Genomic DNA, 13,026 nt, shown 5'->3' on the forward strand with positions numbered 1-13,026 from the left:
GAAAAGGCTGACTCCGATTATTGAAAGGAAAAAATTGATACCAGATCATCAATTTGGCTTCAGGAAAAAACATTCAACAATTGATCAGGTACACAGCACAAGGACAAGGACAAGATTGAAAGTGCCACAGCAAAACTTCAAAGATCTCTCGGAAAAATTGAAGACTGGACAACAAAATGGAAGATTAAACTCAATGAAGCAAAATCAGTTCATATCAATTTCACCAACAAGAGGGCTCAACCCATACCAATAACCATTAACAATCAAATAGTACTATTTTCCAATAATGTCAGGTACCTAGGTATGACTTTAGATGCAAAGCTTCGCTGGAAGGTCCATGTTAAGAAGAAGAGAGAAGAGCTGGGAATAAAATACAAGAGACTCTGGTGGCTGATTGGAAGGAACTCCATCCTGTCAATTCCAAACAAAGTACTCCTGTATAAGCAGATTCTAAAGCCAGTATGGACGTATGGTATACAACTTTGGGGGTGTATCAAAGACAGTAATATCAAAGTCATACAACGCTTCCAAAACAAGGTGCTGAGAAACATTGCTGATGCTCCTTGGTACGTCAGAAACAGCGATCTTCACAGAGACCTGCAAGTCGACCTGGTATGCAGCGAAATCCAGAGGCATGCAGAGAAACACGAGGCTCGACTCCACCAACACGACAACATCGAAGCAATCCAGCTGCTGGAAAATGAAGGATTGGTGAGGAGGCTGAAAAGGAAGAAGCCATTTGAACTGGTCTAGTGCTGATTCAAGTGTCTTGTGTCCAGTGAAAAGTAGAGCAGTGGAAATGAGTGAAACCCACCTGTGTAGTACAGTCATAAGCAGTGTACTAATAATATTAGAATTTGAATAGGAGACCCTATTCTCTTGTATGAAGTATTTATTAGTATTATAGGACAGAAAAAAGTTGCTCATTAGTCCCTAGACTAGATAGCAATGTATCGTTGAATATATAAAAAAAATATATTTTTATCTTCTAGTAAGCCTAGATTATCGATTAAGGTACCTAGATAGTGCATATTTGGCCCTATTCTTCAGTTATATACTTACTACTATATTGTATTCTTATGTAACTTGAAAGTGAAAAACACTCACATTCTTTGGTGTGGCGACAACCGTTTCATGCTGGTGTTGAATATCTTGAGTGTTTTTTTTCACTTTAAAGTTATATAAGAATACAATATAGTAATAATTCCAGTGAAAACAAGATGGATAACCAACAACGTATATACTTACGCTTTCCGTGTAGGAATTGTGGCATAAATATAATCACGCAAATCATTGACATATTGTTTATTGCCCCAATACTGGAAGACCATCGGCCACAATATATCCATGTTATTACTCTTTTGATAATCAGGATCTATGAAAGAAATGATGACTCTCCCCTCTGCTAATATCAATTCAGGCGTTGCTTTCCAGAGCTGATTCACTTTGCTCGGTGGTACATACAGTTGTTCGTTGTTAAAAGTGAATGATTGTTTCAAGTAGCTAACAAACGCATCCTTCTCTTCATTTGAATCTATTCCTGTATAAATAAATAGGAATGAAACGTTGAGCGCACTAATGGATTGAGTATGAAAACAGACATTTATATGCAGACATATTTTCTTGACTATTAATTCATTATAATGAATTACTATTATATAATTACTATTCATATTATGTGATTATTCGATTGACAACAGATTAATTATTTTGAAGATTGTTCTCATGATGATTATTTTTTCATGAATAAACGAATTAAAATCATCAATCGACCGTCATTAAAATTGCAGATGATATAATATTTTAGATGACACCCTTTAAGTGAGTGTACAGCGTGTGTAGAATCCGTAATACACGTTGAACTAAATATAATTTGTTTTATTTTCCAGTAGTTCAATATAAATTTTTCATCACATAGTTTTAGAAATTATTTTTGGTTCGATAGAATTTAAACAAAATTGAAGATTGCTAATAGATATTTGCAAGATTTTAAGATCTTTGATTTCAAGATTCAAATCTTTGATTGAAGGAGGAGTACAGTGTCCGAAATTCATCAATAGAATAGAATAGAATCTTTATTGCAGCCATATCTGAGGTCTTCAGATACAATATAAGAGTCAAACATATACAACATAATACATTATACAAAATACATCATTATTGTGTTAATGCGAAATAGTTATTTAGGATCCCACAAAAACAATGTTCAATGGAAACTTACCAGATACAAGCATATGAATATCGAAAACGACAATTTCTTTTTCAGTATTTACTATGAATTCGACCACTTGCTCAATTATCTGATTCAGTGGGTGCATCGGTATTGAGTTATGGCAAGACCAGTACATGTCATCTTCTCGCTTCACTCGAATATCAAGGTACCGTATTCCAGAGACTAGTTGCCCCTTAATCTCTCGATTCTGAAATTGATCATTACTGATTAGAAAATATAACCAGAGTGACTAGAAAATATACCTGTTGAATAGGTTCAATAGAGAGAGAGAGAGAGTGTACTCATTACACTCACACTCAGTCTATGGGACTTGAACTTGGGATCTTGCGATCCGAAAATTTGCCGTACATTCAAACTTTGATTTCTACAATAATGTATTATCACAGTGTAATTTAATAAACAAGGAGTAAAATTATTTAAAATTTATCATAGCATAGGAATTGTTTTGTTAGATCAGGAAAGTATTAGTCTCACACTGAAGAAAATTAACGACATAAAAATGAAATAGAATTTTTTCAAATTGCATAGATCTTCAGAATAAAGGATTGATAAAATAGAAATAGGAAATATACATCATTATTCAATGTTCACTTTCTTGTTTAGGGCTGCCTGTATATGTAAATAAAAATAAAAAATCAAAGTGCCCTTTGAACAAAGTTTCATTAACAACGATTGTGAAAAATGATGACTAAATTCCCTGCAAGCTGAAAACAAAAATTTAAAAAAGACTGTGAACTTTTATTTATACGATGTTTATTCATATTTCCTATCATATGTATATTCATTCTTGTTTTACCTATTTATTTCTTCATTGAAATTTTTATATTGGAAATTGTTATCGATACTCGCTGCCAGCACTCAAAGTTCGGTTTTGCATGCAGCGCCAAAAATGTTATTTTGTTTTGACAAAGTTGTTTTTCGTGTATATTTAAATATTGATCAATATGTTTTATTTAAGAAAAAAATTTTTTGAAGAATTTGATAGGCTAATCTAGAAATTTCCAGTGTCCCAACGACACCCACCCGTCCCAACCACAACAGGTGAAAATGTATAAGCGATTTTAAAGTGTATATGAGCGGTCATCAATATTTCATTTAGAGACTATATGATATATCAATCGCACATCGAGTTCCGATATAAAGGATAATATACAACCAATCATCTGCAAATTCACCAGTCGCAGATCCAAATTAAAATGGTTACTGGTCGCTAAAGTGAAGAAAAACTTGGTGACCACGGACTTTAATGCTAACCTTCCTCCTGGTAATTTTTATGTAAATGAACACCCAACAAATGCAAACAGAATGTTGTTGGGGAAGGTGAGATTTCTGAAGAGGGAGGACAAATTAAAGTTCGTTTGGGCGAAGGGTGGAAAAATCATCATACGTCAAACTACGTGAAACACAGGACTCACCAGCTAAGAGCTGTGATGATGATTTAAAAACTTTCGAGTAATAACAAAAAACTATTAAGCAGAAGATAAATATGATCAGAGCATAGAAGTTTTTAGTTTATTATAGTGAGAAGAATGATGTATGTATTTTTGACTTCAAAATTTTCTGAAATAACTTGATTTATTCAAAGTGATGAGATAATAATTGAGTGTAATATTGATTAGAATTTGGTGTTTTAATCCTACTGAATTCAAAACTTTCAGCTCATAAATATTTTTGGAGGGAAATTGAACTTGAACTTTCAACCGCAGAAACATAATTTTTAGGACATGTTATTCATTATCAAATTTTGGGAATAGAATAGTTTTGGGCCAAGCCTGTTGGGCCTTTGGGCCAATCATATTCATATATGATTTGTAATTGTATCTAGAAATAGATAATTTCCAAATCTTCGCTAATTTTGTAATCTCAAGGTCGACAAATTTATAATCAACAAATTCCATAACAATAACTAGATTATATACAAACAGATGCTTACCTGTGTAAGGGACCAGTTGTCCAAAAGTGGTACAGACTTCAAAATGGCCCAATGTTTCTTGGCAAAAGCATCTGATTCTTGAGGAGGATCTCCTTTGTAACTGCACGTGTCATGAGTTCCCGGTATAAATAAATCAGTCATTGGCACATTTTTTATGAATTCCCAATAATGATTCATCCATTGCGGATAGGTTTGTAGTTTAGTGATCACAATTGCTGGAAAAATTAAAGAATTTCAATAAAAATATCAGGTAACGGTAATAAAATTAGAAAACTGTTTATTAACAGTAGATTTTTCCATAAAACTTTTTTATTACTATGATTTTTTTATTAATATACTATTGCTATATAAGTGAGACTAATGAGCAAATTTCATCGAACTTAACCTACTAAATAAAAATAAAATGCAGTGGAACTCTCTCTAGAATCTCTTACTGCTAATGGTAATATTATGTACACCTTAAATAACTGTACTATAAAGCATGATTCTATTGTTTCACTTAATCACTGCTCTGCTTTTTCACTTGAAACCACTTGCACTACACCAATTCAAATGGCTTCCTCCTTTTGAGCCTCCGCACCAATCCTCCGTTGTCTAGCAGCTGGATTGCCTCGACGTTGTTGTGTTGTGTTGGTGGAGCCGTGCTTCATGACTCTCTGCATACGGTACCGCTGAATCTCACAGGATACCAGGTTGACTCCCAGATCTCTATGGATGTCGCTGTTCCGCACATACCAAGGAGCATCAACGATGTTTCTGAGCACCTAGTTTTGGAATCTTAGTACGATGGCGATTATTCTCGGTTTGGTGCAACTCCATATTTGAATACCATAGGTCCAGACAGCTATGAAGATCTGTTTGTACAGGAGAACTTTGTTTGGTATTGAAAGTGATGAGTTTCTTCCAATAAGCCGGTAAAATTGCTTGTTTTTATGTTGAGCTCATCTTTTTTCGTTTTGACATGCTCTTTCCGGGCAAATCTTAGCATCAAGAGTCATGCCTAGATATTTAGCAGAATTTGCATGTGGTATGTTGATATTATTTAAGCTGATTGGATGGTACTCGTCAGCTCTCCTGTTGGTAAAGTTGACGGAATTGACTTGCCCTCATTGAGTTTCAGCCTTCACTTACTGGCTGAGTCCTGTATTTTGTTGGCAGATCTCTGGAGCTTTTCTGTTGCAGTATGAACATTGCTGTCGACTGCTAGTAGGGCGGTGTCGTCTGCAAACGTCACTGTGGTATTCTCCTCCTCCACATTTGGAATATCACTGGTGAAGAGAAGGTAAAGCACTGGCCCCAACACACTTCCCTGTGCAACTCCTGCTTTTATCTCTCTCACATCAGAATATGAATACCGTACTCATACTTGACTCTGAAGTACCTTCCATTCAAATATGATTGCAGTATTTCTGTGAATTGTTTGAGAAGCATTTTTTTCAACTTGTAAAGAGGTCCTTCATGCCATACTTTGTCGAAAGCTTGTACTATGTCTTGAAAAGCTGCTGAACAAATCTATTTTACTTCCAAACTCTTCTCTATTACATTAACTCTTCTATGTATCTGGTCAATTGTGGAGTGTTTTTCTCTGAAACCAAACTGATGATAAGGAATCAATTGTTTACTCTTTGTTATTGGCTTGGGCCTACTCAATAATAACCTTTCAAACAACTTTCATAGCACAGGTAACAATAAAATCGGCCTGTATGAAGTATTACTTCATGTGGTTCTTTTCCTGGCTTGAGCAACATTATAACTTAAGCTACTTTCCATATTCCTGGTACAAGTCTAAGTCTAAATGAAGCATTTAGTATGTTTGTTAACTTGATGAGTGCTTTCCTTGGAAGGTGCTTCAGGACTAAGCCAGTTATCAGGTCAAATCCTGGAGTTTTCTTTGCATTGATAAGCTTAATAATTTCCTTTTTAACTTTGTCCACTGAGAAACATAGTATTTCTTGATTCTCTTGCATAAAATTTCCATCAGTTTCTAAATATTGCTCCTGTGGTCCTGTGGCTGGAAAACTTTAACAAGATGATCTGCGAATGTCTGTGATTTTTCTTCATTGTTTCTGGCCCATTCTCTGGTTTGCTTTCTGATAGAAGGAGCTTGTTGAATAGGTGTTATTTTCCTAGATGCCTTCCAGAGCGAGTAATCAGTGTTTTTCCTCCTGCAAACTCTTGCGCAAGTAACCGCTGATCGATTCATTTTTAATAGATTGTATCTCTCTTTTCAGTACTTGAGTTACATTATTCAATCTCTTATCTTGGTGAGAACGTGATTGCTGCCACTTTCTTCTAGCTCTTCTTTTCTCCGCAATCATTACTCTTATTTCTCTTGAGTAGTTATTTCTAGATGTTCTTCTTCAACTTGATTGTGGAGTATTACACCATGCTGCCTGTTTTATATCGGTAACAAATTTCTCCAACTCGCCATCAATCTGATCTGCATTCATTAGTGGTGAATTAAGATGTAGCTATTCTATCCTCCAGCATTTGTTGGAAGCCATCCCAATCTGTATGCTCATTAACTAATGTGGTGCAAGGGCTTTGTTTCTGTAGAAAAGTGTCACTCAACTTCAGGATAATAGGGGAGTGGTCTGAGTTAAGATCAAAGCTTTCCTCAATTTGTAAATAATTCACTGAAATATTCTTTATAAGAAATAAGTATATGAGATCAGGGATCTTTTTTGTGTTCGTTGGCCAGTGGGTTGGTTTGCCGGTTGAAAGAGCTACACATTCTGACTCTCTTATTGCATCATAGAGCGCTTTTCCTTTAGGGGTTGTTAATCGTGATCCCCAATGTATATGCTTTGAATTGAAATCACCACCAAGGATGAATTTCGTTCCCAACATATTCAGCATTGATAAATATTCTTCCTTTCTGTTAGAATATCTAGGTGGACAGTAGACAGCAACTAAAAATCTATACTTTACTGCTTGTACAGATAATCATCATCATCATTATCATTATTGGCACTACAGCCCATGTAGAGCCTTAGCCTTCACAACCACATCCTGCCACCCCTCTCGACATTCTGCTGTTCTTCTCCATCTTCTTACACCCAGTCTTCGCAAATCCTCTTCCACATCGTCAACCCACCGCTTTCTTGGTCTTCCTTGTAATCTTCTTCCTCCGGGTTTGCCTCCAGCACCATTCTTGGCACCCTCCCTTCCGGCATTCTGCACACATGACCAGCCCATCTCAGCCTCATACTTTTCACAACAGATCAAATACTGGTCTCCTCGAACAATCTTCCTAGTTCCTCATTTGTTCTTATCCTCCATATTTCATTTTCCTTGATTGCTCCAAAAATTCTTCTTAAAATCCTTCTTTCCCATCTCTGAAGCAGACCTTCTTCTCTTGTAGTCAATGTCCAAGCTTCGGCCCCATATGTCACTATTGGTCTTAAAACTGTTGTGTAAATTTTTATTTTGCCTTTTTTTGACACATTCTTGGACTTCAGGATATTCTGCAGGGCGAAATACACCCTATTTCCGGACATTATCCTAGCATCCACTTCTTCCGCTACATTATTCTCTTCCGTTATTAGGGTGCCTAAATACTTGAATGATTTCACTTTCTCAAAGGTTCTACCTGATAACTGTATCTGTGTTCCATCATTCACTGGCCTCCTGGACATAACCATCACTTTAGTTTTCTGCATATTAATTTCCAGGCCTACTTCTCTTGCCTCATGTTCCAGCTTTTCATAGATCTCTGTCAGTTCCCTCCTGTTTCCTGCTAGTATGGTCACGTCATCTGCATAAGCCATTATTTGGCACATCCGGTTGAAGAGTGTGCCCCCGGGGTTGTTGGTGGTCACCTTTCTGATAATATTTTCCAGCACTGCATTGAATAACATGGTTGACAGCATATCTCCTTGCCTCAGACCCCTTCTTACCTCAAAATCATCTGTAACACTTCCATCAATCTTGACCACAGCTCTGCTTCCTTTCATCGTCATACTTATGAGACGGATCAGCTTTGAGGGGACATTTAACCCCCTGAGTGCCTCATACACTTTCACCCTACTGTGAGTGTCATATGCCTGTTGGAAATCAATATATATCTGTTGCACGTTGACATCAAACTCAAACATTTTTCCAGAATTTGCCTGATTGTGAAGATATGGTCGACCGTTGATCTTCCTGGCCGGTAACCACATTGATACTCTCCAATATTACGTTCTATCAATGGCGTCATCCTTTTTGCTAGAATTTTGGCAAAGACTTTGTACAGAATACCCAGTAGGGTGATTCCTCTGTAGTTTCGGCACTCCATTTTGTCCCCCTTTTTATGAACTGGACAAATATTATACCAATGCTCCATTCTTCTGGCATTTTTTCTTCTAACCATATTTCATTGATTAGAGCATGCATCCTCTGTACAAACATGTCCCCTCCTTTTTTAACAAGTTCTGCCGTTATTAGATCTAACCCAGGGGCCTTATTGTTTGCAAGATCTTTGATAGCCTCTTTCACCTCATCAAGCATTGGTCTACCCACTTCTTCTTGTACCATTCTCACATCATCATAAGCAGGTTCAGCTTCTTGTTGGCCATGGTTCAAGACTTCATCAAAGTGTTCTCTCCATCTCCTCTTTATTCCTTGTTCATCTCCTATCATATTTCCTAATTTATCCTTGCAGTACACTGCCCTGGGTTGAAACCCTTTCTTATCTTATTTCATTTTTTTGTAAAACTTTCTCATCTCTCCTCTGCCATAATGCTCTTCTATACTTTCCAACTGCTGCTTCTCATATGCTCTTTTCTTTCTTCTACATAACTTATCCGCTATCCTCCTTTCCGATCTATAATCTTCCACAGTTCCCCGTGTTTTTCTCTGGATAATTTTCATTCTGGCCCTATTTCGTCTTTCAATTGCAGTTATGCACTCTTCATCAAACCAGCGAGCCCGAATTTCCTTCTTTCTAGAGCCAACAACTTCCCTTGCAGCTCCAATCACACTTTCCTTCAGAATACTCCATTTTCCCTCTACTCCCTCAGTGTTCCATGCATCCTCTTTCTGTTCCAGATAGTTCTTCAAGCATTCCTCATATCTGTGTGACACCGCCTCTTCTTTCAGTTTTGCCACATCAAAACGAGCTTGCGTTTTGCTCTCTTGTTGTTTGTCACTGCAATACGCTGTCCACAACCAATCCTGACCATATAGTGGTCTGAGTTTATATCAGCCCCTCTACAGCTTTCCACATTTGTTATATCAGTACAGTGTCTTTTATCGATCAAAATATGAGCTATTTGATTTGATGTGACCCCGTCCGGTTAAACACCAGGTAGCTATTTTGATGTTTTTTCGCTGTTTCTGGGTGCTACTTATAATCATATTCTTTCTTAAGGCAAGATCTATCACTCGCCTTCCGTTATCATTACTTTCACTGTGTAAGCTCTCTTTCCCTATCACACTCTGAAATCTCTCTTCTCTACCTATTTTTGCGTTCAGGTCTCCCAGGAGGATTTTCACATCATGATGCGCTATTTCGTCAACTACTTCCTCCAACTTCTCATAGAATCTCTCCTTCTCCTCTTCATCCGCATCCTCTGTTGGAGCATATACGCATACTAATGTGATGTTGAAGAATTGAGATCTTAATCTTAGAGTGCTGATTCTCTCATTCACTGGTTTGAAATTTGAAAACGTATGTGTGAAAAGAATCACTAACATAAACTCTCAGAACTTCGTAATTGAAACAAATAATAAGAGAGTGATGGACGACTTGAGAGTCATATTAATGGCTATCAATGAATGGACTTCATCAAATTATCCACTTATTGTCGGCATTGACGTGTTCAGCAATTTAGCATTCATATCTGCAATAGAATTGCTCAGTTTAGTAATGGAGACGAATCTAAAGTTTCTTTTCTATTATGAACATTCCAACTACCTTTCATTCGTGGATATACCTGCTGTGAATATAGGGGAGTCAACTGCTTCGACCAAGTGTCCGAGAGGGTTTCTTCCTGGTGTAACCAGTTCCGAGAGATTCATGAGCAATTGATGGAGCTGCCGAATCTGCTGCAGGACCACGATGAGGCGAACGGAAAAATATACAGGGAGGTGCTTTCTACTCTGACTGATAAGTGTCTGCTGTCTTCATCCAGTGTAATCCAAAGTGTAGTGAAGCATGAAATGAATATCTATGACAATCACCTGAAGTTCCACTTGTGGCCAACAACTATTGTGTATAGTATGGGATACTCCCTTGAAAACGGAGGTATGTACACTGTACACCAAATTCATAAAACATAGTAGGACGTTTTAGGACAAAAGAAAGATTTATTCTAGTAACAAAAAACACACAATTAATGCTCAATTGTGAATTAATAGAAAATATAGTCAACATTAACATAGTTAATTGTAATTATGCCTAAAATATCATGGATTGATGGTGTACCCGGTTGCGGGTAAACTAGTTATATATTAGAAGAGCACAAACATGGTAAAGACTTGGTCTTGTGTCAAACAAGGGCAGGTGTGCTTGAAATAAGATCAGCAATTAAGAATTTACCTAATAATAAATCAATTAATAGGTTGAATATTGACTACAGAACCGTTTCATCTTGTATCATAAACGGCTCTGATAGGGTAACGAACGAGTATTCGTAGATGAAGTTTTACTTACGCATGTAGGCTACTTAGGCTACATTTCTGAAATTCCAAAAGCTAGAGAGTTGATCATTTTAGGTGATTCTAGGCAGATTCCTTATATAGAGAGAAGTGGGCTTAAATCTAAATGGTTTCATATTTCAAAATTTGTGTGCCAGCCCAAACATTTTCAGTTACTGATACTGAACGAAATCTCATTGATGTATGCTATGCACTCTCTACATATTATGATAATAAATTTCTAACCACTAATCAAACAGTATTATCTGTTAGGAAGACTATTACATATGGTGCTGATCATCAACTTAAACCTTAAACTCTTATACTTACTTTTACCCAAAACGAGAAACGGTTATTTTGTGGTATATTGAAAGATAGAGTGAACCTAAAAATACATACTATACATGAGGCACAAGGACTAACCTCAAAAAGAGTTGTACTGTTCAGGATGAATACAAAGCCACTGCAGATTTACAATAGTATACTGCATGTTTACTCAACATGTTTACTCAACATATACTCATCTCAACATGTTTTCTATTCTACAAGTAGACACACTTATAGTTTCAGATATATCACGATGGGTCGAATAGATTGTGACAACTTTGACGAACAGTATATTTGAAATGAGTAACATGTAACAAGCAACATGTTTGTTGAAGTGGCATAGGCAGCAAATATGTTTAGATATCCCAAAATGTGGTCCATAACTGATGAAATTCTTGGATTAATGGAAGTTGAAAATCTCACACCGTAAATTGACGATTATACAAATTATGTTCCTACAATAGCGGGCAAAAATGTCGAGTTCCTTAATGTGCTCTCCACTAATATTCGTAGTATAAATGCAAATTTCAATCAATTCAACTGTTGTTTGAATAGCTTCAAAACTGACGTTCATCTAATTGTATTAACTGAAACTTGCCTGTTTCAGTCAACAGTCCCAGTAACAATAACACAGAAAATTTTGTTAATAGCCTAAACCAGTTACTTGAAAATACGCCAAATCAAATCAGTGTTTGTGTAGTAGGTGATATAAATATTAATATTCATCTTACTAATAACCATGTACAGGATGATATGCATGTTTTACAAAGCAGAGGTTTTAAATCTTTCATTAACGGGAGTACGAGAGTTACAAATACGTCTGAGACATGCCTGGATCATATTTTTTTCAAAAATGCCAATAATAGTATCGGTTATTCTCAAAACGACAATTACAGATCATTATTCAGTATAATTCCACCTGGGTAATGATGAAAATCAATCCAATACGGCCGATAAGGATAAATATAACACCAAGACCTCTCTTAACTACAGTACTCTAATTAATCACTCAGAGAAGGAAAATTGGAATGTTGTGTTTTTGGAAGTCATGAGAGCATTGACAAACTTGTTGAGAAATTCGTAAACTGTTTGATAAATGCCATAAATCATAGTAAAACTGTAATTAAAATTCCTTGTGAAAATCGTCCCCTTAAACCTTGGATAACAGAAGGTATAGTTAAATCAATAATCGTTCGTGATAAAATGCATGATAAAGCTAAAAAAGACCCTTTTAATGTAGATTTGATAAACAAATACAAAACTTATAGAAACACATCAAATAGTATAAGTAGAACAAAAGAAGTATATCACAAAACCAAAATTGAAGCGTGTAATAATAATAGTTCAAAACTTTGGAGATATATAAATAAAGCCATTGGCGAAGATAAAAAGGATGGTTACAAAATTGGAGTTGACGCCGCTAATTTAAATGATTTCTTCACAAATGTGGGATCAAGGCAGGCCCAAAAGGTTAGGAATAATCTCACAAATTTCCATAACAATGATATCACACCTGTTTCAAACTCTTTTTTCCTAAAACCCACAAATTTTGATGAGGTTGAATCTACAATTAAGGAACTAAAAATCAATTCAAGCCCAGGAATTGATAATATTAGTAATTCAATCCTTAAAAAAATAGCCTACATAATTTCTGAACCACTAACTATTATTTTTAATAAATGTTTTGAGCAAGGCTACTTTCCTAAACATTTCAAAATAGCTAAAATAAAACCGCTTTTCAAACAAGGTGATCCCTCAGACCCAAGTAACTAAAAACCAATTAGTCTTATCAGTAATTTAGCAAAAAATTTTGAAAAAATCATTAAGAAAAGAGTTGTGATGTTCTTGAACAAGCATAATATAATAAATAATAATCAATATGGCTTTCAAATATGTAAAAATACCGAAGATG

The 13,026-nt window shown here is 35.9% G+C and overlaps 1 protein-coding gene across 1 annotated transcript in view; it reads right to left on the reverse strand.

Annotated features, from left to right (window-relative positions):
* LOC111045586 (PI-PLC X domain-containing protein 3) overlaps positions 1-13,026 on the reverse strand; it is a 29,076-nt gene that overhangs the window by 4,357 nt on the left and 11,693 nt on the right. The window contains exons 4-6 of the mRNA XM_039442806.1: positions 4,167-4,381; positions 2,222-2,420; positions 1,249-1,540 (exon numbers count right to left, since the gene is read on the reverse strand). Coding sequence (XP_039298740.1) covers positions 1,249-1,540; positions 2,222-2,420; positions 4,167-4,381 — 706 coding nt within the window. The remainder of the gene's footprint in view (positions 1-1,248; positions 1,541-2,221; positions 2,421-4,166; positions 4,382-13,026) is intronic.

The sequence above is a fragment of the Nilaparvata lugens genome, chromosome 1, assembly GCF_014356525.2.
Source record: "Nilaparvata lugens isolate BPH chromosome 1, ASM1435652v1, whole genome shotgun sequence".
In the NCBI taxonomy this organism is placed as follows: Eukaryota; Metazoa; Arthropoda; class Insecta; order Hemiptera; family Delphacidae; genus Nilaparvata; species Nilaparvata lugens.